We start from the raw sequence: 25,945 nt of genomic DNA, 5'->3' as shown, positions 1-25,945 counted from the left end.
CAGAACGCATCTCTTGCAACGCCTGCAACAGGAATTGGTTGATCACATCTGTGACGCTTTCGCACTTACTACACTCCTGGAAATTGAAATAAGAACACCGTGAATTCATTATCCCAGGAAGGGATTCCTGGGGTCAGATACATCACATGATCACACTGACAGAATCACAGGCACATAGACACAGGCAACAGAGCATGCACAATGTCGGCACTAGTACAGTGTATATCCACCTTTCGCAGCAATGCAGGCTGCTATTCTCCCATGGAGACGATCGTAGAGATGCTGGATGTAGTCCTGTGGAACGGCTTGCCATGCCATTTCCACCTGGCGCCTCAGTTGGAGCAGCGTTCGTGCTGGACGTGCAGACCGCGTGAGACGACGCTTCATCCAGTCCCAAACATGCTCAATGGGGGACAGATCCGGAGATCTTGCTGGCCAGGGTAGTTGACTTACACCTTCTAGAGCACGTTGGGTGGCACGGGATACATGCGGACGTGCATTGTCCTGTTGGAACAGCAAGTTCCCTTGCCGGTCTAGGAATGGTAGAACGATGGGTTAGATGACGGTTTGGATGTACCGTGCACTATTCAGTGTCCCCTCGACGATCACCAGAGGTGTACGGCCAGTGTAGGAGATCGCTCCCCACACCATGATGCCGGGTGTTGGCCCTGTGTGCCTCGGTCGTATGCAGTCCTGATTGTGGCGCTCACCTGCACTTCTCCAAACACGCATACGACCATCATTGGCACCAAGGCAGAAGCGACTCTCATCGCTGAAGACGACACGTCTCCATTCGTCCCTCCATTCACGCCTGTCGCGACACCACTGGAGGCGGGCTGCACGATGTTGGGGCGTGAGCGGAAGACGGCCTAATGGTGTGCGGGACCGTAGCCCAGCTTCATGGAGACGGTTGCCAATGGTCCACGCCGATACCCCAATAGCAACAGTGTCCCTAGTTTGCTGGAAAGTGGCGGTGCGGTCCACTACGGCACTGCGTAGGATCCTACGGTCTTGGCGTGCATCCGTGCGTCGCTGCGGTCCGGTCCCAGGTCGACGGGCACGTGCACCTTCCGCCGACCACTGGCGACAACATCGATGTACTGTGGAGACATCACGCCCCACGTGTTGAGCAATTCGGCGGTACGTCCACCCGGCCTCCCGCATGCCCACTATACGCCCTCGCTCAAAGTCTGTCAACTGCACATACGGTTCACGTCCACGCTGTCGCGGCATGCTACCAGTGTTAACGACTGCGATGGAGCTCCGTATGCCACGGCAAACTGGCTGACACTGACGGCGGCGGTGCACAAATGCTGCGCAGCTAGCGCCATTCGACGGCCAACACCGCGGTTCCTGGTGTGTCCGCTGTGCCGTGCGTGTGATCATTGCTTGTACAGCCCTCTCGCAGTGTCCGGAGCAAGTATGTTGGGTCTGACACACCGGTGTCAATGCGTTCTTTTTTCCATTTCCAGGAGTGTAAATGAACCGGTACTTGAGACATGCTGCTTTTCTTTTAATCTCCACTGTTTCCTCCATCAATCCTATCTGGTACGAATCCAATACTGAAGAGTAGCATTCAAGTATTAGTCGAACGAATGTTCTGTAACCTATTCCACGTGGAGTGACCGCGCGGTTAGGGGGGCCATGTCACTAATTGCGAGGCCCTTCCAGCCGGAGTTTCGAGTCCTCCATAGCGAATGTGTGTGTATGCTGTCTTTATCGTTACGTTAGTTTAAGTAGTGTGTAAGTCAAGGGACCGATGATCTTAGCAGTTTGGTCCCTTAGAAATTCACACACACATTTCAACATTTGTAAGCTATTTACTTTGTTGATGGTCTACACTTCTACATTTACATCTGCATGGATACTCAGCAAATCACATTTAAGTGCCTGGCAGAGGATTCATCGAACCACCTTCACAATGCTCTATTATTCCAATCTCGTATAGCGCGCGGAAAGAATGAACACCTATATCTTTCCGTACGAGCTCTGATTTCCCTTATTTCATCTTGATGATCGTTCCTCCCTATGTAAGTCGGTGTCAACAAAATATTTTCGCATTCGGAGGAGAAAGTTGTTGATTAGAACTTCGTGAGAAGGTTCCGTCGCAACGAAAAAAGGCTTTTCTTTTAATGATGTCCACCCTAAATCCTGTATCATTCCTGTGACACTCTCTCCCACATTTCGCGATAATACGAAACTTCCTACCTTTCTTTGATCTTTTTTTATGTACTCCGTCAGTCCTATTTGGTAAGGATCCAACACCGCGCAGCAGTATTCTAAAAGAGGACGGACAAGTGTAATGTAGGCAATCTCCTTAGTAGGTCTATTACATATTCTAAGTACCCTGCCAATAAAACGCAGTCTTTGCTTAGCCTTCCCCACAACATTTTCTGTGTGTTTCTTCCAATTTAAGTTGTCCGTAATTGTAATACCTAGGTATTTAGTTGAATTTACGGCTAGTAGATTAGACTGATTTGTCGTGTAACCGAAGTTTAACAAGTTTCTTTTAGCACTCATGTGGATGACCTCACACTCTTCGTTATTTAAGGTCAACTGCTACTTTTCGCATCATTTCGATATTACTTCTAAATCGTTTTCCAGTTTGTTTTGATCTCCTGATGACTTTATTAGTCGATAAACGACAGCGTCATGTGCAAACAACCGAAGACGGCTGCTCAGATTGTCTCCCAAGTCGCTTACGTAGATAAGGAACAGTAAAGAGCCTATAACACTACCTTGGGGAGCGCCAGAATTCACTTCTGTTTTACTCGATGACTTCACGTCAATTACTACGAACTGTGACCTGTTTGACAGGAAATCACACATCCAGACACATAACTGAGACGATATTCCATAAGCATGCAATTTCACTACGAGCAGCTTGTGTGGTTCAGTGTCAAATGCCTTCGGAAAATCCAGAAATACGGAATCGATCTGAAAGCCCTTGTCAATGGCACTCAGCACTTCATGTGAATAAAGAGCTAGTTGTGTTTCACAAGAATGATGTTTTCTAAACCCATGTTGACTGTGTGTTAATAGATCGTTTTCTTCAAGGTAATTCATTATGTTGGAAGGAACTGTCATTCGTCAGAACCATCTACCGTGGCACGATTCATTTCCAGACACATGTTCATAGGAGTCCTTCACTCGTAACTTTACTCGGGACATACACTTCTAGTGCGTACTCTACAATGCTTTTGAACTTTGTCCATTGATGGTCAACATTGTCAGTGCTGGAGAAACTTGCAAGTTAATCTGAAATCTCTCTTGTCGCTCCTGCTAAACGGAAAGATTTTCATGCTCTAAACATTCATGGTGGTGTCTGATTGTACTATATCGTGTCTCCCAACCACTTTCGCGCAACGACGCTCTGAGCGTGTTTTTTAGGGAACTAGTTTGAACCTGGGACCTGTTGCTGGCAAGGAGACGCCAGACCACACATGACATGTAGAATTCAGAAGAGTTCAGTGAGACTAGCGATGATATAACCAAATACTAAATGATCTCAGCGTCAGCTCCACTGCACTCCCTGTAAAAGAATCTTAATTCTAACTAAATAGAGTGGAAAGGGTTCAAGGATTAACGTCGAAAAAGCAGTTAAGTTTACCATTGGAAATTTATTCTAATCACAAAACATTGTTTATAAATTGCATTATTGATAAAAGGAAATGTTTTAATACAGGATGGTAAAAACCAACAGCGTTCAACAAAAATGTGAACGAATATTCCCTAAATGGGTTTCCAAGTTCTACAATCGATCGAAGGATGACCTGTGCCATATCACATATATAATCTAGGTTTAATTTAAGTTTCACAAAAGATAAAACTATCAAAATGGTCTACAGTGACCCTCAATTATCTTTAATAACTTATCTAACTTGTCGTAAATTACAGTGGCTGATGTGGCTTCTCAATAACTATATAAAAGAAAAATCATCGCGTTTCAGATCTGTTCTTCAAGTGGCAAATGTGAACACCATGAGTTTTAATTAACGATCACCATTAGTTTTACGGAAAAAAGGGGTGTAACAGATGAGACTTCTGCAGTTCTGAGTGAAGCCTTATGCGCTCAAAAATGCGGCATCGCGTGCGTTCATTACCTTGTCGGTGTCTAAGCAGCGTCAGGGCGGCAGCGGCCGGCGCAGCAGCCATCCAGCCCGCCGTCTCGGAACCAACTCTCCGCTAACTTCTCCTTACTACAATTTACCGAAGTTGGTTTAAAAAAACTATCTGGCTGTGTTTTCATCTGACCAATCAGGGTCTCAATGTTAACCTTAAGCTCCGCCTACAAAAATTCTGTCTATCCAATGGGAAACGTTATACTTTTCGTGGTGGGGCAATGTTCTTAAAGTTTGCGACGTAACAGAGACGCTAAAAAGTCTCACGCTAAAACCTGCAGCTAGTGTGGTCCTTTTAGCGTTATCGTGAGATCTATACTGCTCTTCTGGAGGGCTCTATCTTTTAACATGGGCTGGGGAGTGATCCTAATGTAACAGACACGCGAAAAAGTCTCACGCTAAAACTTGCGGGTGGTAGTGGCCCTTTTTGTGTTATCGTAAGATCTATACTGCTTTTCTGGAGGGCTCTAGCTTTTAACATGAGCTGGAGGTTGTCCTTGACATACCTGAGACGCGAAAAAGCCTGACGCTAAAACGTGCTGGTTGTACAGTTGTACAGGTAGGCTCACGGCGTGGGTGCCCAGCCCCTCCCCACGGTTCTGCTCTCGGCTTCTGTCCTCGTTTCTCCCCTCGGAACTGCGTCTGCCTCACGGTGGGAAGGTACGACATGCATTTAGGCATTCTTGTGTTAGTCTGTGGTATTCCATTTGCTCACTCGTTACTCGTATTACTTTGGTTAATTTAATGTCACGATTTATTCGGAGCTATGTGACATACTAGTAGATTTGCTTATTATGTCAGGGTTTTCATGTAAGGTGTTGGATTTGCCTGACACCTTACAATCACCACCCTTCGAACTTAATTTTTGCACTGAATTTAGGCAATGATTGAATCGTTGTCTAAGTCAGTCAAAAATTTTCTAATTTATCTTAATTTTGTTGCACACTGTTCAGGCACATTATTCTGTTCTATGCTAGTTTGTATTACTAATTTATATTTTTATATTCTTCCACATTATAATTAAAAAATGACAAGAGAAGAATATTTTTATACTATTATTAGTTTTTAATTATTTTTCTTTCTTTATTTAAGTGTGAAGTTTGTTTTTTAAGAAGTTTGTTATCGAAAGTGAGGAGTCTTTCACATCGATTTTCTTAGATATATTGTTTTTATAAATGTAGTAATTAAGTAAAATCTGTTCCTAACACATTTTCTAAATATCATGTGCAAGAAAAAATGTTTTTGTTTCTAGACACACATTTCAACATTGTTACACTAACAAGTAAGAATTATTTCCAAAGAAATATACATATACAAGTATTGAGATATTATCCTAACAAATTTTACAAATGCTAAAAAAATTGCTTTGACAAAGAAATATACATACACACGTATTGAGGTATTATCCTAATAAATGGTACAAATGTTAAAGAAAGGGAAAACATCCTACAAGATAATTTTTTATACTTTGTTTTTATAAGGAGAAACTAAGTAAAATATAGTTATTCTTTCATTTTTATGAGGAGAAAATAAGTGGCATATTGTTTCTTTATATACTGTCCATTTCAGAATTAATGACTTGTTTTTATCGACAGTCTATTTTTTACTTAAGTCCATAGTCAATGACTGTTATTTTGTAGTTTATTAGCTGTCTGGTGTGCTTTACTTATTTAGTTTTTCACACGTTTCTTTTGCACAATTCCTACATCACATAATTTGATTTCACACGTTCACACAATCCTGTGAATGTTCAAGCATGAGGTTGGCGAACGTTTTTTGCATGAACGTGATGGTCTTGAGCGAGATGGATGCGGGCAAGTATTTGACGTACAGCTTCGTTCTTCGTTCCTTGTTGGCTTTGCAAGTGTGTGTTGCTGTTGTGGAGGTCCCATAATGGAATGGAGCTGTGAGTGCAGAATCTCGTGGTTTACTGGCTTGTATGCGTGAAAGTAATCGTTATATGTCGCTGAAAGCGGTCGTTTTTCGTTGTAATACTTCGCAGACGACTAGTTTACAATAGGATAGGGATTTGGGAAGGTATGTCGTCTATTCTTCACCCGTCTTCTTTCTTGGTCTCAATCTTGCGAATCTTCAACTTCTGTTCTTCCTGCTTTTTGTCTGCTTCTTACTTGCTTCTTGGTTCTTCTCTGGGCAGGATATGGAAATATTTATTGATAACTAGTCGCTTTGAAGTTCTCCTCCTAGTAACAGTTTGATAAATTGTTTGGGCGCGTCATTTTTAATTTGTGGAAGTTCTTCTTCAGTTTCGTGCATCAGCGTGCTGTTTAATAGCAGTAGTGGACTTTTACGCATATTTTTTGCCAGCGGTGGCTTGCCCAAGCGGTCTTCTCGTCCGGCCGTTTTTTTGCTCGCTCCGCTGAGTCGGGGGCGCCCTGGGGTTTACGAGCGGTGAAAATCCGGTGTCCTGGCGTCCCGTGGCGCCTCTGCAGGGCTGTCACTGTGCGGCTTCCTGTTCCATCCCAGCAAGGTTCTACCTAGCGGGCACATTTATTGCCCACTTTCGCTACAAGGGCCGTCTGTTAGTTTCGCCTTTCCCTTCTCTCGACGCTCCTGCTATGTAGGAATCGTGTCTTGCTAATTACGTCCTTTTCTTTCTTGATACATCTCGCGTTGCAACTTGTGGGTCGTTGCATCTGTTCCTTGCTGGAGTTTTTTACAATGGTTCTTACAAAAAGTTTTACTTATAATCATCTAACATATATCTAGTATCTACTTGTTTTACGCCTACTTAAAAAACCTTACAAATTTCGGCGCCCTTTCCTTGTTACAATTCTAAGATATTTGGGGTCTTAGCGTCTACTCAAGAATCCTCAAATTCGTTTTTTATTTTTGTGTAGTGTCGTGGTGTATAGCATTTTAGTATTTCATGCTGTTAGACTATCTACGCTTTATCCGTTCACCTTAAGCTATGGTACTATTGGTATTATTATTGAAACTACTTTCTTTTTCCCACCTTCCTCTCTCTTCATTCTTCTTTCTCCTGACGATCTTATCTGCAACATAATCTTGGAATATTGTGCTGATTATTTATCAATAATAAAATTAATCTTCAAACTTGTACTGAAAGTGTGTAATACTACCAGTCTTAGGTAAAAATACCTCTGCTTTATCTCGTAAAATATCCTTTAATTCTCTTTTACTGTGTTCCGAAATACCGCAAACTTCTTGCAATTTTTCGTCGATTTCTTTATGGACTTCTAACATGAGTTGAGGCGATTCCCCCTTTTGTGCATACCATTCTAATTCTTCACCCTCTTTATCTCGCATCATTCTTAATTGTTTGTTTATAACTGGTATCTCTTCTAATTTTAGTTTTTGCTCCAAGAGAAGTGTGACATTCCCGAATGTTACGCTACCTTTCCCCATATCTATTATCGCTCGTCTCTCATTTAAAAAATCTGCACCTATAATCAAATCTACAGTTAGTTTAGGTATAATCACGAAGTTGGCTTCGATCTTTTGACCTTGGCACGAAAGAGTTAACCTTGTTTGTCTCGTAACTTCCGCAGCATTGTTTCTAATAGGACCTCTTACTTTAATCTTACGTGTTTTCAGAACTGGCAATTCCTCATTGGCATTACACTGCATGAATAAATTTTCTGAGATCGCAGTCAGTTCACTTCCGCTATCAATTACAATATTGACTGGGATATTCTTTACCATGGCCTTCACAATTGCTTGAATTTGAAAGGGTTGGTTCTGTTCCTCTTCTTCTTGCATCAAAGAATCCTCCACTGAATCATACATGAGCCTTTTTAGGAATTTCCCTTGTGAATTCGATCTTTCTGTAGGATAATCTTCGACTGCTACTTCTATCTCTTCTATTTCCTCTTTTCTATTTCTTCCTTCATTTACGCTTTCTTCTACATCCTCTACTTTTTCCTCGTCCTCGTCTATCTTCTCCTTCTCCATCGCTACTTCCACATAATCGCATCTAAATGCACTAATTATCGCTTCATAACTTCCTTCATTATATACGTTGGGTTGTGTGCCCACTTGTAACTTATTTTCAACTTCTGTCGACTGCGCATTATCCTCATTGAATTCGCTTTCGCTGGTTTCCATCTCAAATAGCTCTGCAATACTCATTACTTCGTCCTTTCCTCCTACATTCGTTGTGCATGCCTCTGGTAATTCATCTTCCTCGTCAGTATTCTCCCAATTAATTTCGTCCCAACATGATATTGTTATTCTCCTGTCTTCGTTTTCATCTGGTCCCCGCGGATTTGTTTCTTCTTTCTTCTCTTCTCGTGATAAGATTTTTACTTCTCTGTTCAAGGTGCTGTAATTGTCCTGGGTCGGCGCGTCATTCTCTTTGGCATGGGCGCCTAGCTGTCAACTCGAACGTTTATTGGGCTTTGGTGATCTTACCTCCACCTCTTCTATCTGTATTCGCTTTTCTTGTTCAGCTTGTTGATAGTGGTTTCTTTGTTGATAAGTTGTCGGTCTATTGGCTCTCCAGTACTCGTTCCGGTTGTCGTTATTCCCTCTATAATAGTTGTTGCCGTTTCTGGGTGAATTATAGTTATTGCCATATTCTCTTCTAAATGTATAACCGGTTCTTTGCTGAAATCTATCGTCGTTTCTTGGTGCGAAGTTTTCGCGTGGTTCGTAATTATTGTTTCTTCGTACTATGTCTTGTGAATTCCACTGCTTTTTGCTTTCGTTTTCACGTGCGCTTCGTCTTTTTCTTGCATCATCTTCCGAGAATATGAACTCTAGTTCCCTTAGAATACCTTTAAATACTTCGACGTCATTGCCTCCGCGACCTACTAATGATTGCTGGTATTTCAATGGTAGCTTCATCGTGCATAATTTAATCAACTCTCCGTCACTGTATGGTACATCTAAGAATTGATTTTTGTTTGCCATTACTTCGAAAAATTTCACGGGACTCTTTTCTCCTGAATTTTCAAAATATGGGTTCTGTAATAATCCGTACTTCACTCTGTTCTGTGCTTCGCTGGACCAATATCGTGAGAGAAACTTCTCTCTGAAATCTTCGTACGATCGACATGTCGCTGCAACATTTTGCATGATTTCTGCGACTGTTCCTGACATGTGTGCACATATAAAGTCTAATTTGTGTGCTAGCGTCCTGTGTTCTGGTAATCCTACTCGGAATTGATCAATAAAAGTTCGTGGATGTAATGAGTTTCCTTCTCGAAAGTGTTGAAATTTTCTGACTGTGAGGAAATGATCGTTGTCGTACTTCGTCATAGTTCCATATGAAATTCGCGATTCTTTGCCACTTTTGTTTCTGATCATTTCTCTCGTCGTTCTTTCCTGTTGTGGTAGATCCATTGGATATTGTCCACTGTAACTTTCGCGTACCCGCGGTCCAGGCTGTCTGATTTCACGTATGTTACTTTCCGCCTGTGATTGGAATCACAAATACATAATATCTTCGTTAATTTCTTGTTTCTCCGGTGCTGTTGCAGATACGGATGTGGTTGCAGACTCAGTGCTTGTTCGGTCTTGTTCACTACGCTCTTCAAAGGTTTGCAACAACTCTGTTCGCAATTTCTGAAATTGTCGCTTCGTTTGCGCTTCTATTTTGACTATGAGGTTATCATATCTTTTCAGCGCTGCTTTTGTGATACGTTTGTGTAACACACTGTTTTCAACAATTTCACGCGCTGTACCTGCTGCTTGTCTAGTAATTTCGTTTATCTGTTTCTCTACTTTCTTGATTTCTGCCTGGGTGTTGTTACGTAATGTTTTGATCTCGTCCTCAGTGTCATTACGCAATGTTTGTACGTCCGCTTGTACCTTGTCAATGTCTGTTCTCAATTGATTGTAACCTGTTATTAAGTTTCCTATCACTTCTCGAGATCCTTTTGCCTCGTCTTCAATATGACTTAGGTGTAACTGAATTTTTTTGTTTTATTCTTTAATCTCACGCCTTTGTCTCGTGGTTTCTGCATTCTGAATTTGAATTTGGTTCGCAATTTCTTTATTCTGCCTTGTCATGGTTTCCGTAATTTGTTGTAATAATTCTGCCAGATTGGTGGGTCCTATTGCGTTTTCTTCCGACGTCCTACGCTCTGTGTTTTCGCGCAAGTGTTGGTTCGCAACCGATTGCATTGACCTCTGCTGTGACTCGTTTCTACTCGCATTCCTTGTACTCTGTGGTGAGGGAGCTCTGATTACTTGTACTGTGGGTTCTACGTATTCAAGACGCAAGTTAAAATCCTCATCGACTGTCTCTCTACTTTCCTGCTCCTCTGTCGTATGCTGACCTAGGTTTTCTGTGCCTTGGCGTACATTATCCTCGTTATGGTGCGTTATCTGTCCTATTTCTCGCCATACTGCATCGTCTCTTGTACTGCCTATTCTCTGTCCATTTTCATACTGGGTCTCTACCTCAATTCGGTCAAAGTCTCGATCTGCCATTGCTAATCTTTCCGAATCCCTTATTTTCTGTTTCAAAAGCAATTCACGCGCCCTACTTCACGTCAAAATGTGCTCATAAGATCTCACACGTTTCATAAATTTTTTGTTCACACGACTTGACACTACCAAGACTGACAATCCATTCACTTACTTGTTGGGACAGAACCAACATGTCAACGATGTATCCGCCACCTGTTCGCTTGCATTGGAGAGAAAACTTAATTCTAACAATTTTCAAAATTCATAACTTAATTGTGCTATTGCCACTGCTAGAATTCTCACTCATTCTCGAATACTTTTACTATCTATCTATCGCCGCAGCTACTGTTTACGACTATGTATAACTTTAAGAAAAAAAAAATTTTTTTTCAACGAAAAATTTTTTTTGCAGGATTTTTTTTTGACCAAATTAGGCATGTGGTCGACCTTCAATTATGGTATTTTACCATCCTGGCAGGGTCGCCATTTTCTAAACATTCATGGTGGTGTCTGATTGTACTATATCGTGTCTCCCAACCACTTTCGCGCAACGACACTCTGAGCGTGTTTTTTAGGGAACTAGTTTGAACCTGGGACCTTTTGCTGGTAAGGAGAGGCCAGACCACACATGACATGTAGAATTCAGAAGAGTTCAGTGAGACTAGCGATGATATAACCAAATACTAAATGATCTCAGCGTCAGCTCCACTGCACTCCCTGTAAAAGAATCTTAATTCTAACTAAATATAGTGGAAAGGGTTCAAGGCTTTCCTATTTTTAGTTAGCTGGTAAAATAACGTCGAAAAAGCAGTTAAGTTTACCATTGGAAATTTATTCTAATCACAAAACATTGTTTATAAATTGCATTATTGATAAAAGGAAATGTTTTAATACAGGATGGTAAAAACCAACAGCGTTCAACAAAAATGTGAACGAATATTCCCTAAATGGGTTTCCAAGTTCTACAATCGATCGAAGGATGACCTATGCCATATCACATATATAATCTAGGTTTAATTTAAGTTTCACAAAAGATAAAACTATCAAAATGGTCTACAGTGACCCTCAATTATCTTTAATAACTTATCTAACTTGTCGTAAATTACAGTGGCTGATGTGGCTTCTCAATAACTATATAAAAGAAAAATCATCGCGTTTCAGATCTGTTCTTCAAGTGGCAAATGTGAACACCATGAGTTTTAATTAACGATCACCATTAGTTTTACGGAAAAAAGGGGTGTAACAGATGAGACTTCTGCAGTTCTGAGTGAAGCCTTATGCGCTCAAAAATGCGGCATCGCGTGCGTTCATTACCTTGTCGGTGTCTAAGCAGCGTCAGGGCGGCAGCGGCCGGCGCAGCAGCCATCCAGCCCGCCGTCTCGGAACCAACTCTCCGCTAACTTCTCCTTACTACAATTTACCGAAGTTGGTTTAAAAAAACTATCTGGCTGTGTTTTCATCTGACCAATCAGGGTCTCAATGTTAACCTTAAGCTCCGCCTACAAAAATTCTGTCTATCCAATGGGAAACGTTATACTTTTCGTGGTGGGGCAATGTTCTTAAAGTTTGCGACGTAACAGAGACGCTAAAAAGTCTCACGCTAAAACCTGCAGCTAGTGTGGTCCTTTTAGCGTTATCGTGAGATCTATACTGCTCTTCTGGAGGGCTCTATCTTTTAACATGGGCTGGGGAGTGATCCTAATGTAACAGACACGCGAAAAAGTCTCACGCTAAAACTTGCGGGTGGTAGTGGCCCTTTTTGTGTTATCGTAAGATCTATACTGCTTTTCTGGAGGGCTCTAGCTTTTAAGCTGGGCTGGGGGTTGTCCTTGACATACCTGAGACGCGAAAAAGCCTGACGCTAAAACGTGCGGGTTGTATAGTTGTACAGGTAGGCTCGTGGCGTGGGTGCCCAGCCCCTCCCCACGGTTCTGCTCTCGGCTTCTGTCCTCGTTTCTCCCCTCGGAACTGCGTCTGCCTCACGGTGGGAAGGTACGACATGCATTTAGGCATTCTTGTGTTAGTCTGTGGTATTCCATTTGCTCACTCGTTACTCGTATTACTTTGGTTAATTTAATGTCACGATTTATTCGGAGCTATGTGACATACTAGGAGATTTGCTTATTACGTCATGGTTTTCATGTAAGGTGTTGGATTTGCCTGACACCTTACAATGCCTTTCTTTGTAATTCCATTTAACGCCGTATGCAGCGTCGCTGTAACGGGATTATGACCACGGATTCCCTATTCTAGGCTACTGAGTCGAAAACTTAGAGTCTGTTTTTCACCAGCAGATCTAAGACTTCTCTTTTCCACTCTGTTCGCTGATTAACCGCTCAAAGTTATTTCGGATAAGGCACTTCGAATAATTTCTTATGATTTTCTGTCCCTGACACCCGTCATAACCACTTGAACATCCTAGTTTATAGCTGGTACGTTAAGATCTCCACTTAAAACTATACCGTGACCACAATATTTACACGAAGTATTCTCTAAGTTTCCCGACAACTACGGCTGCAGATGCAAGAGGTCTATGAAAGCATCAGATGACTTGTTTTATTCACATTTAACACCTGTCATCAGCCATATTGTTTCGTATTCCGAATCTGTACCCATCACGTTTGATATTACCACATTTTTATTATAAACATGCCTCCAGTACCAGCGTTCAACTTATGTACTACGACAAAGCATAGCATTTCCCTCAGTTACGCGTGCCTTTGGAGTGTCGCCTCAGTTGTGCGGCGATATTAGTGATTTACTTACAAAGAGACCAAATTTCGTAATAACTGACTCAAAGTCATGGAGTAAATCAGAAATGATACAAGTTGTGACCCTAAGAAGTACTGTAGGGCCGCTGTTGTTCTTAATCCATGCAGGATAAATATTAACAAAGCCGACAAAGTCTAGGGACGAGTTCCTAACGGGAAATGGAGAAGAAAGGGTCCTATGAACATGTGTCCGGAAATGCATGGTGCCACGGTAGACGGCGCTGAGGAATCTAATCACGTGCTGTGTGTTGACGATATGTGATAGACGCAGCGAAATGTAAGCAGCAGAATTGTTCGGTATTAATGTAGGAAACAAGTCGAGATGGTGTTTGTATACGTTCAAACAGATGGATATGGTCTATAGACAGCCCGGCTACACCAAAACAAGTGCCCTTACGGGCATCAACCAAATCCCACAACACTTCAAGCAATTTTTGGACGTTTGTGTTACCATGGGTCCTCTCAGACAAATAAACGTCCAGCCACTGCCACAATCACGTGCAATTCCAAGGAGGCCACTTTAAACATCTGTTGTAACGTGGATGAGATGCAGCTCTGTTCTGTGTTCTGGGACGACTCGTCGTTTCACGCACACCGTCCATTTCCGGACACATATCTATAGGACATTTCTTCCTCCATACCCAGCCAGGAATTAATGTTTCATCCATCACAAACGATTTAGAAGACAATCTGAGCAGTCCTCTTAGACTGTCTGTGGATTATGCTGTCTTTCACTTACCGTCCAATACAATCACCAGAAGATGAAAACCTACTGCAAAATTAACTGTACGAGATATCTGTAAGGTGCAAAAAGAAGCAATGGACAGTAAATAACTAAATGTGTGATGTCACCCATAGGAATAGGAACAGAAATACGTTAAATTTTGATTACACGATATGTAAAGCACACAAAGTCACAGGTTGTCAATTCAACTATATACCTATGGATTACAGTTACGAACAACTTAAACTGGAAAGCTGACATGGAAAACGTAGTGGGAAAAGCAAACGAAAGGCTGCATTTTATTGACAGAACACTTCAAAGATGCAATAGATCTATTAGTGATTGCCACCGATTCACTTCTCCGTCCGCTTCTGAGTTCAATATGCAGCTATATTGGGTCCTCACCTGACAATATTGACGGTAGACAAAATTTTACATGTTGATTATCGTGAAATAGGGTATAGTTTATGACCAACTGCATATGGAGGTATCACCATCACAATTATATAAGTGAGTCAGTGGTCATGCGAAAAGATTTAAGTGTTCTTTTTTTTCGCACGCTGTTCGACGTAGAGAAATAGCTGAATGAAGGTGGTTCGATGAACCCTCTTCCCGGCATTTACGAGTGAATTGCAGAATAGTGACGTACATGCAGATGTGCAATATCGGAAGTAGTTGTTACCCCATGTTTGTCTCCCTTGTTACATTCTAAAGAATCGAATCTATGGCGTAATAGAGTTAAATGTACAATGAAGTTCGAGAATACTGTCATTAATCTCTGGTTATCCATCTTTGTTTATGTAAATAATAACAATCATTTGGAAGGTCGTCAGTTAAGGTTATATGTATACTAACTAATAACCATTTCTTTGTTACTTAACGTTATGTAAATACCATGGACATTCAGCTCGTATTTAATGATTCTTCCTACCAAAAATTCAGTTAGTAAGAACACTATAATAAATAACTGAAGTGTTTCTAACGATTGGTTTTGAGATTCTTCAGAAAAAAGATACATTTCACCACATCATCATAGCAGTGTACTCTTTTCCAGTACATTAATTACTTAGATGTACACTATCAGTATACATATATTTATACTGTCAACACATCTTCTTCTGATCTCATTATGTATATTTATCTTCCAGCTGGTGAATGCATCCTATTCATACTACGCACTGTTGGGTCAAATGAATAGACGTTAGGCTCATATTCTTTGGAGCTGAACTGTGGAAGAATACTAATTTGCACATCTTTAATAAAGACACACTGGTATTCCTACAGCTTATAAAAAAATGATGATTCTTGATTAAATTATCTGATCTAATGGAGAGAATAAAATGTCTGAACTGTTAATGAAATATCAGTTAAACAGATGTTAATTGATTGAAAAAGACACTACTGATATTCTTGAATAATATGCATAAGCTACCGAGTGCAACGGAGTAGTTTGTAAGAAAGGTGACAAAATTAATGGATTTATTCTACTTCCAATAAAGATATAAAAAAACAGTAATTATTTACTTAGAAAATAAACTAACCAAGTCTTTCTATTTATAGCTTTTTCAATTAACAAATGTTGCCATGCTAAATTTAGATTTTTTCCTCTATAAAGGTTTATTATTTTGGCAACCTAGAAGAATTTATTGCGATTGTATACACATAAAAACAGTCATACTGAACATCTTTCTGAAATATGAAGAAAGCCTTGTCACCAGATAAGTAATGCTGTAAAGTAACATACTCTGATAATCTCTCATCAGGGATTTCGTCACTTTACTTCCATTTATAAATAAATGTTTATTGTATTTGGAGAAATGTGGACTGTACCCTAAACGATAACATATTACAGTATAGAAATTACTAATTCTGTAGGTTTGCTTCAAGCATTGTATATAGTCTGAAGAATTGTAGATTTTAAGCTGATTAGTTTGTTGTAATAGTTTGGTTTTTGTTACTGGATATGAATTGCTACTTTAATGACAGTTGTAAAGACATTTTTTGTACATATTTGAAGACTATAATAAATTTAGATCTTTATCATTAATGCTTTATTAACCTGGTTTACTAAAGCAAATGGAAAAAATATAGACATAACTTTTTCTAATGGCCTGTAAAGGATTTATAGTAGAGTGTAGGGGACCAGTATTTCAAAAGTGTGATTTCATCCACTCTCTGTATTCGAGGTACAAAATTAAAACAGAAAATCCGAATTAGATAGACACATATTTATATACTAATTAAAAACACTTGAAGTAAATGTAACAAAACATTTCAGATGTGTATCCACTAAAAGTATTATATTGTAGTGTGCACTAATCCCTATACTCCTTCATATGCAGTAGTCTCTTCTGACCAAATAAAACTGTGTAAATTTCCAAATGCAAAAAACCAGATTATCTTAATTTACTATAAGAATGAAGTGGTTTAACCTCCTGAGTTAGTGTTGTTTTTCAATGTCATGGAATATATTTTATTCTTAACACCAGTAATGACAGCCTGCTTAGTACTTTCCAATAATTTCGGTTTCTTGCCCAACACAACATATAATCAAACTTTTTGAGTGTGTGGAATAGTTTGTGGTCTTTTGATTATGATTTATTTTATCATCGATAGTTGGCAGCAAGGTGTGCCGCAAATTTCATGTTAAATAAATCTCTGACAGGAGTTTCATTGCAATGGCAAAGAAGAAAATGTGCTTGTAGGTTACAAATAAATTGTTTCGTGTGTTTGGATACATGATGTCTATTTATAGATTACTAAAGAGCATAGAGATTTAAACATAGTAAAGAAAATATATTAATATTTTACAACATTCATGGGGTTAGTGAGTAAATATAAATTTAACAATAAAAATTTGTGAGATTTAGTTTTTCACTAATTATGGTACCAGTTTCTCATTAAAAGTTCCTTAACAATTAATAAATATTTCTATCAGGGATTTGTTAGGAATTTTATGTTATGTGGCTGATGATGAAAGATTTTTGTTTATATATTTAAGAACTTCGTGATTCATTTAAGGCTTTAGCTTTTCGAAATTGAAGTAATTTCTTATAGTTTTGCAAGTGTGAACTTTGTCATTCCTTAATATCGGTGGTGGAAAAAGCATAGCAAATTTTCAGGCCTTTAAATAGTTCCCTACAGGATGACTAGGTGAATCATTTCTTCCACTAACTATATTTTGCAGTAAATATTTTTATTGTAAGTCATAGATAACTGGTAAATCTGCACCATAAAGTACCAGGAATATGGTAAACTCTTTAAATGCTCAATTAATTGATTTCAAATATAGCAGATGTACAATGGGCAAAGGTTTCTATACTTAGTTGTCAGAAAAGCTTACTAATAATTTCGTTGTGGTTAAAATTTTATTACATTCTATTTACGATCTAATGTTTTCACAGCGTGGTTGTCTGAGTCATGTTGTACTTTCTTCACGATATTTTGATACCATTTTCCGGTGGCTTCTGATGACTACTGTTCTTCCCAGATAAGTGTGCTCATGGGTTGGCTGTTAATACCTCGACCGCTCCGTTTCAATTTATGACCGTCCCTTTCCGATGGGGCACAGACAGCAACACGACACTAGAGGTGGAAAGGACAGCATCCAATGTATGTAGAAAGCTGTCAGGAATACACCTGCAGTTATGAGGAACAACCTGAATATGGCAACAAGCCTGTTCTCGGAATACTGTGGAGATCTTATCATACAACGTAGGTGAACACACAAGAATTTTGCAAAATCTGCCCTGTTTGCTGACTCTTATTCATGAGGTCCACTTATTACTCCATTTGTAGTACAGAACAGAACACATAATTCTCTTTTCAATGTTATGGTGAGTGCATTTGCTGATAATTGTTCAGCTTTTCCCCTCAAACATATTACTAATACATTCTTTGTAATCTGTCTCCACAACAGGAATAATTACTCCCATTGTAAGATTATGAACATGGCGGCGCCATAGCAACTCAGCATGTAAGAGCTTCAATTGCTTATAAATTACCGACAACCAGTTGCAAAATACAGGTTTAATAAATTTTCACTATGTTTTTGACGGTTCTGAAACAATCTTCCTCAGAAGATGTAGTACCAATATAAAGATTCCGACATTATGTGCGGATCAAAGACGGTAACATTACAATAAGCAGACATACAGCAAATGTTAAAAAAAGTAGTGACACATACTCACATAGAATCACTTTATCTATAGCGAATGCGGGAGTCGTTGTTTCTGTGTTGTATAAATAATTAACTTTGTCAACATTTAAATTACATTATAGTAAAGTAGTATCCCTCTCCTGTAGAGCTTTCTCTTAAAAATACTTAAGATTTTTGAAATTTCACATATTTGATGCTGGATAAACTACATATAGTAAGCCACTTGAAAGATCTGTATAAAACTGAAATATAAATATAAAACGTGGTATCAGGTCCTGCAGAGGGCAAACACGTCACGTTCAGAGCTGGTAGCATGCGCAGACTTAGTGAAGAGTAGAGACACTAATTAGCCTAAGTCGCCTCAGGTACGTGGCCCTTCTGCCCGTCCTATATATGCGTAGCTGCACATACTTTACATTATTGAGAGACTTAAAATAGTTGAAAAGAGGGTGCGAAAGGGTGGGTAAAAAGGAGTGTCATTAATCATTAGGGTTACAAACAGCCTGCAGGTTCAGGAAAACAAAATGAGCCGATCGCCGCCATAACAAGCATGAATATCAAAGCAAAACCGTTTCAAGGAACATTATCACTGTATAAGAGGCCCAACACTAAAGTTGTCAACAGACCTCTGTCATATTTGACTACTGCTTTAATATAATGTAATTTAAATGTTGATAAAGTGGATGACATACGCCCACACAGAATCAACGGCTCTCGCATTCGCTGTAGATAATGTGACTCTACGTGAGTATTTTTCACTGCTTTTTTAAAATATTTGCGTAAGTTTGCATATTGTAATGTTTGTCTTTGTTCCGCACACAATGTCGGAATTTTTTTATAGGTACTACATCTTCTGAGGAAGACAGTTTTAGAACTGAACCATGGTGAAAATTTAATAAACCTCTATTTTGCAACTGGTTGGCTGTTATTTCTAGTCACTGGAGCTATTTCCAGCGTATCATAGGAAAAAAAGTTTAATGTATATTAAGTGGAAGTTAAACTACATGTATTATTATTTTATGTTTTATTGGTTAGCTACATGTATTATTATTCCATTTTATTATCATGACTGTGACGTCGAGTGCTCAAAATATAGGTCGTGAACATTATAAACCTATTCTGGTCAGACAGTACTCCATGCTACGTATCATTCATATTTATCACAGCACAGATGTGGCGACGAGTCCTTATTTGGGTGCCGTTAGTGTTTCTCATAGAATTATTTCTCTAATTTATTCCCACAGGGAAAACTCGGAGGTAGTCTGGTGATAGCGGTATTTCTTTGCTTTCCAAAGAGTCCACAAATGATCCGTTAAGAATTTCCACGAGTGGTCTAGAGACAGCACGTCCTCGATCCCAACTTATACCACAGAGATTTCTTAAATTTTGATTAAAAATTAGCAGCGACGGGCAAGGCAACTGGCTTAAGGAATCACCCTTGTTCAGCCAACGGCCTTATGAAGAAGGGATGAGGAATGGGCAGAGTTAAAGTTTAACCTCTTACCCCAGGACGGGACACTGCCTCCAAATGGAGGAAGAATCGTCAACGATCACCGGCATGATAATGCTAAACGAAAAGGAAACAGCTTTATTACATATGCTTACGTGTATCTACTGAATATATGGTCAATAACTCAGAAAGTATTACGAAGATCTCTCCAGTGCCAAAATGTAACGAAATTGTTGTACGTTCAAATTTCTAGGAGGTTTCTGCAAAGTAATACACTGAATTACCAATGAAAGGGTAACATCCTCCAACTCAGAGAGTGGAATGTTAGACCTTTGTGTGTGGCAAGGAAATTCGACTATCTGACAAAGGAAATGTTCATTGTAGGTGTCAATGAAGACAAATGGGAAAATATCAGGTCAGCGAATATAGGGTAACATCCTTCGGTAATGCTGCACTGACTCTCACGAGTAGTTCTGGCTCCTTCATTCTGGTTCATATTCCGTCTGGGTGTAAATGTTTATTCTACTTATACACTATTCGCCATTAAAATTGCAACACCACGAAGATGATGTGCTACAGACACGAAATTTAACCGACAGGAAGAAATTGCTGTGATATGCAAAATATTAGCTTTCCAGAGCTTTCACTCAAGGCTGGCGCCGGTGGCGACACCTACTACGTGCTGACATGAGGGAAGTTTCCAAGCGATTTCTCATACACAAACAGCAGATGACCGGCGCTGCCTGGTGAAACGTTGTTGTCATGCCTCGTGTAAGGAGGAGAAACGCGTACCATCACGTTTCCGACTTTTATAAAGGTCGGATTGTAGCCTATCGCGATTGCGGTTTTATCGTATCGCGACATTGCTGCTCGCGTTGGTCGAGATCCAATGACTGTTAGCAGAATATGGATCGGTGAGTTCAGGAGGGTAATAAGGAACGTCGTGCTAGATCCCAACGGCCTCGTACCACTAGCAGTCGAGATGACAGGCATCTTATCCGCATGGCTGTAACGAATTGTGCAGCCACGTCTCAATCCCTGAGTCAACAGATGGGGACGTTTGCAAGACAATAACCATCTGCACGAACAGTTCGACGAAATTTGTAGCAGCATGGAATATCATCTCCGAGACCATGGCTGCGGTTACCCTTCACGCGCCTTCACAGACAGGAGGGCCTGCGATGGTGCACTCAATGGCAAACCTGGGTGCACGAACGGCAAAACTTCGTTTTTTCGGATGAATCGTGGTTCTTGTTACAGCATCACGCTGGTCGCATCCGTGTTTGGCGACATCGCGGTGTACGCACATTGAAAGCGTGTATTCGTCATCGCCATACTGGCTCATCAGCCGGCGTGATGGTATGGGCTGCCATTGATTACATGTCTCGATCAACTCTTGTTCGCATTGGCGGCACTTTGAGCAGTGGACGTTACCACCCGTGGCTCTACCCTTCATTCGATCCCTGCGAAACCCTACATTTCGGCAGGATAATGCATGACCGGATGTTGCAGGTCCTGTACGAGCCTTACTGGATACAGAAAATGTTCGGCTGCTGTCCTGGCCAGCACATTCTCCAGATCTCTCACCAATTGAAAACGTCTGGTCAGTGGTGGCCGAGCAACTGGCCCGTCACAATACGCCAGTCACTACTCTTGAAGAACTATGGTATCGTGTTGAAGCTGCATGGGCGGCTGTACCTGTACACGCTATCCAAGCTCTGTTTGACCCAGTGCCCAGGCGTATCAAGGCCAGAGGTGGTTGTTGTGGGTACTGATTTTTCAGGATCTATGCACCCAAATTGCTTGAAAATGTAATCACATGTCAGTTCTCGTATAATATATTTGTCCAATGAATACCCGTTTATCATCTGCATTTCTTCTTGGTATAGTTATTTTAATGGCCTGTAGTGTACATGTTCATGTTTCACGAAACGCAACTTGATTTGCACGCGGCTTAACTTTAACCACTTTCCTCCTTCTTTTAACCAAATAATTTACAACCTTTAATTTACAACTTTTTCTTTGTCACTGAAAACCATTACTATATGTGTTCATCTCTGTTTGAAGAGGGGGAGGTGGGTTGGCTAGGAAAGTAATGATATTTTCGCATGTTCATCCTTTTGACGAGAGGTCTGGGGCCAGGCTCGCCCACGATTGTAAGAAAATGAAACGCCTACAGTTGTCCTTATGATTTTATCCATTTGTATCTACCTGTTTCGGGACTTCAACGTGCCATGTTCAGGCCTTAGTTGATAATGAAGTGGTTACCACGCTCCGAATATATGATGCATCAGTGTCCAACATAACTGGTTTACGCAGATTATCTATAATAAGGCTGGGGTCTTTCCAACCACCAACTGAAATCTTTTTGGTTTTGTATTTTTAATTAGCACAGCAATCATCAATCGAACAACAATTCATGGAATAATCACAGGTATTTCCTTTTCCTTCTAACGTTTCAACAATTTCAAACATATGTCGACAATTTGCGAACGTACGTCCACGAAATTAACGAATAACTCATAAGTAATTTCTCCTATTCAGGAGAAATAGGTGATTTCCGTTGTATGGCAAGTTCTTCATATATCATCTTTACAAAGTTGGAAGCACTAATTGAATTCCGTATTACTGGGAAACTTTGCAGGCTGAACGTAGAGAGATGCAATTAGCAAGCACATCGAAGAGAAACAAGTAATTCCGCTTTGTCTACTCTGACAAACTGCCTATTTGCTCCTGTCTCGGGATCTTCGGCCGACATTCATCTCACGATTTTACTGACGTTTCGAGAGCACGAGTGGCTGGCACTGTCAAAGCTTCACCCTCCATTCCTGGTGGTGAACTGGAGCCATGCTCGCGGCCGCAGACTATATCTACCTGACGCGCCAACGTCCGAGGGCTTCTCAGCGGTCACTTCCGGTGCGGTTCTCCTCTTGCTACCTGCGACGGTCGTTCGCTGCAGTACGGGAAGCCAGGATCCGTTTACCTTAAGGCTTTCGTCTTTCTTGTTGAAACTGTTTGCTTGTTTTTGTATTTCTACAGCTTCTATGAACAAGCGCATGTGATAGTGCTACTCTACAACCAGTTTTCCGTGTCGGAGAAATTTATTACGTTGTGGGTCTCACTCAGTGCGTGCTCTGCCACGGCCAATTTCTCCACCTGCCCAAACCTGCAGTGTCGCTTATGCTCTTTGATTCTGATGTTAAACGTTTCCTCATGTGCATGGTATACTATATATTCTTGGCGTTGCAAGTGGGTTCCTTTTCTTCTTCGCCGACCTAAGACACAGATCTTCTTCGCCGGTTTGAAAATCCTTTTTAAGCCATGTTTGTAAAATATACGGCCGATTCTGTCCGTCACTCTAGGAATGTATGGCAGAAAGGCCGTACCCGACACTTCAGAAGATTTCTTACTTCGTCGAGTGTTTGGCTCTGTTACACTTCTAATATGATTTGTGGAGTTCCCATTGCTCCTCAGAACACTTTCCAGATGTTGTATTTCGCATTTAAGGTGCTGCGGCTCACATATTTGTTCTGCTCGCGTTACGAGCGTATGAATCAGACTTCTTTTCTGGCTTGGGTGGTGGTTTGATAGTTTGTGCAGGTATCGGTTCGAGAGTGTCGGGTTTCGGTACACGCTATGTCCCAGGTATTCGCCGTCCCTGTGACCAGCACATATATAAATGGCAGTTTTCTATCCTTTTCTACTTCGATGGTAAATTTTATGTTGGTGTTGAGGCAGTTCAAGTGTCTTAGGAAGTCACCGAGCTGTTCTTCACCATGGTTCTAAACAACTCAAGTGTCATCGACTCATCTGTACCACACCTTAAGTTTACAAGTCGCCGAGTCCAGTGCCTGTGCTTCGAAATGCTCCATGAAGAAATTGGCCACCAATGGACTATGGGAACTACCCATGGCAACGCCTTCCTTCCAGCTGTTCGTAGAAATTGCCATTCCACGTGAAATAGCCCGTGGTGAGACATGCATGGAAGAGTTTTGTGATGCCTTTGCTGGAAAATGGAACCGATGTGCACCAGAGCGTCAGTAAGTGGCACTTTCGTAAACAAAGAAACAATATCAAGTCTGACCAGGATGTCGTTTGGTGCAAGTTTAGTTTCTTCAGCTTCTCAATGAAATGTCCTGAGTCCTTTATGTATTTGTCGGTCTTCCCCACGTGCGGCTGTAGCAGAGAGGCCAAGTGTTTTGCCAGTTTATACGTCGGTGAGCCAGGAGCGGCAACAATCGGCCTTAGTAGAACGTTGTTCTTATGGATCTTACGTAATTGATACAGTGGAGGTGGTGGGGCTTCCGTGTTGCTCAGGTTTTTCTGTATGTCCACTGGCTGAGAAGACGCCTTGATTAACCGATTCGTATTCCGTGTGACATGCTGAGCCGGATCTGTGCTTAGTTTTCGGTACGTCGTCCGATCTAATAGGTCTCGGATGGTTTGTTCATAATCTTAGGTCTTCATTACGATGGTCGCCTTCCCCTTATCGGCAGCCAGTACCAATATACTCTCGTCGGCGTTAAAATTTTTAATAGCTTGTACCTCGTCTTTCTTCAGATTGCTGACTGGTGGTTTATCTCTGCGCAGTATCCTGGCTGTTTCAGTCTGTATTTCCTTTCACAACGAAGGGTCCGAATGGCCGCTTCGGTACTAGCAGTGATGTCTTCCATAGATATAGTTCTTAGGATGATAGCGAAATTCCTCTTCGGTCAATTGTCGTTCAGTGAGATTGACTATTGTGTGTGACATGTCGGGAATCGCCTTGTCAGTATGCTTCCTGCATCTTTCAAACTTTTTCTTCTGTCTCGCTGTGCAGCATTCGAGTTCGTTCTGCATGCTCTTGTGAGTGATGCTGTCGATCCTGTCCTAGTTGTCTCCATGCATTCTGCTACTTAGTCGATAGAATATGTCCAAAAGTCCCTGATCCGTTCTTGCCAAGTCTCTCCGTGTTGTATGAATTCGCTCACGAAGTAAAGCTCGTTCCATTCTGTCCTAGATACGATGTGCTTCGGCGGTGGTGAATAGGCGTTTACATTTCAAGAACCTCGGTGTAGCATTTTCATCTCTGCACTGCGAAAAGAAGACTAGAGAGGACATCAATCGCGCTTTCTTCTTCCGTCGTTGATCAAGGTGTCGGTACAATCTGTAAATTTCGTCCCCGTAGAGGCGTAGTACAAAATTGTTATGGCTTTCGTGGCCACTTGTTGACAAACTTCCTATTTGCTTCTGTCTCGGGTTCTTCATTCGACGTTTGTCTGATGAATATTGCCAGCACGAGTGGATGCACCCTCCATTGCTGGTGGGGAACTGGAGACGAGCTCGCGGCCGCAGACTATATGTACCTGGCGCGCCAACGTCCGAGGGCTTCCCCGGGGTCATTTCCGATGCGGTTCTCCTCTTGCTACCTGCGACGGTGTCACTCAGTATCGCTCTGGAGCACATCGGTTCCATTTTCCAGGAAGACATCACAAAGTTCTTCCGTGTAGGTCTCACCACGAGCTATTTCACGTAGAATGGAAGTTTCTACGAACAGCTGAAGGCGCTGCCATGGGTAGTCCAATTAGTCCAGTGGGGTGGTCAACTTCTTCATGGTGCATTTCGAAGCACAGGCACTGGACTAAGTGACTTGTAAGCCTAAGGTGTGATACAGATACATCGATGATACTTCCGTTGTGTGGAGCCATGGGGAAGAATACCTCGGTGTTTTCCAAAGACACTTGAACTCCTCCACACTAACATAAAATTTACCATCGAAGTAGAAAAGGACGTAAAACTACCAGATGTGTTGGTAACAAGGGGCGGCGAAAATCTGGGTCAAAGCGTATACCGAAAACCGACACACTCGGACCGATATCTGCACAAACTATCAAATCACCACACGAGCCAGAAAAGAGGTATGATTGATACGCTCGTAACATGTGCAGAACGAATATGTCAGCCTCAGCACCTCAAACGCGAAATGCAACATCTGGAAAGTGTTCTGAGGAGCAATGGGTACCCTACAAATTATATTAGAAGTGTAACGGAGCCAAACACTCGACGAAGTAAGAAATCAGGAAAAGAGATGTCGGGTACGGCCTTTCTGCCACACATTCCCAAAGTGACGGAAGGAATCGGCCATATATTTCACAAACACGGCGTAAAGACAATTTTCAAATCGTCAAGGAAGATCAAAGGATGTCTTAATCGGCATACGATAAAACTGACCCACTTGCAATGTCGGGAATATACCGCTTACCATGCACATGTGGATAAGATTATGTCGGAATGACTGGACGATCAATCAACACCAGGATCAAGGTGGAGAAATCGGCCGTGGCA

At 41.2% G+C, this 25,945-nt stretch overlaps 1 protein-coding gene across 1 annotated transcript in view; it reads left to right on the top strand.

Moving 5' to 3' along the window:
• The window catches only part of LOC126284909 (odorant receptor Or2-like), a 65,222-nt gene extending 49,167 nt beyond the window's left edge, over positions 1-16,055 (top strand). The window contains exon 5 of the mRNA XM_049984171.1: positions 15,161-16,055. Coding sequence (XP_049840128.1) covers positions 15,161-15,217 — 57 coding nt within the window. The 3' untranslated portion in view covers positions 15,218-16,055. The remainder of the gene's footprint in view (positions 1-15,160) is intronic.
• The last annotated feature ends 9,890 nt before the right edge of the window (positions 16,056-25,945 follow it).

Source organism: Schistocerca gregaria, chromosome 8, assembly GCF_023897955.1.
Source record: "Schistocerca gregaria isolate iqSchGreg1 chromosome 8, iqSchGreg1.2, whole genome shotgun sequence".
Taxonomy (NCBI): domain Eukaryota; kingdom Metazoa; phylum Arthropoda; class Insecta; order Orthoptera; family Acrididae; genus Schistocerca; species Schistocerca gregaria.
The sequence above is the reverse complement of the archived record's forward strand: the minus strand, read 5'-3'. Positions and strand labels throughout refer to the sequence as shown.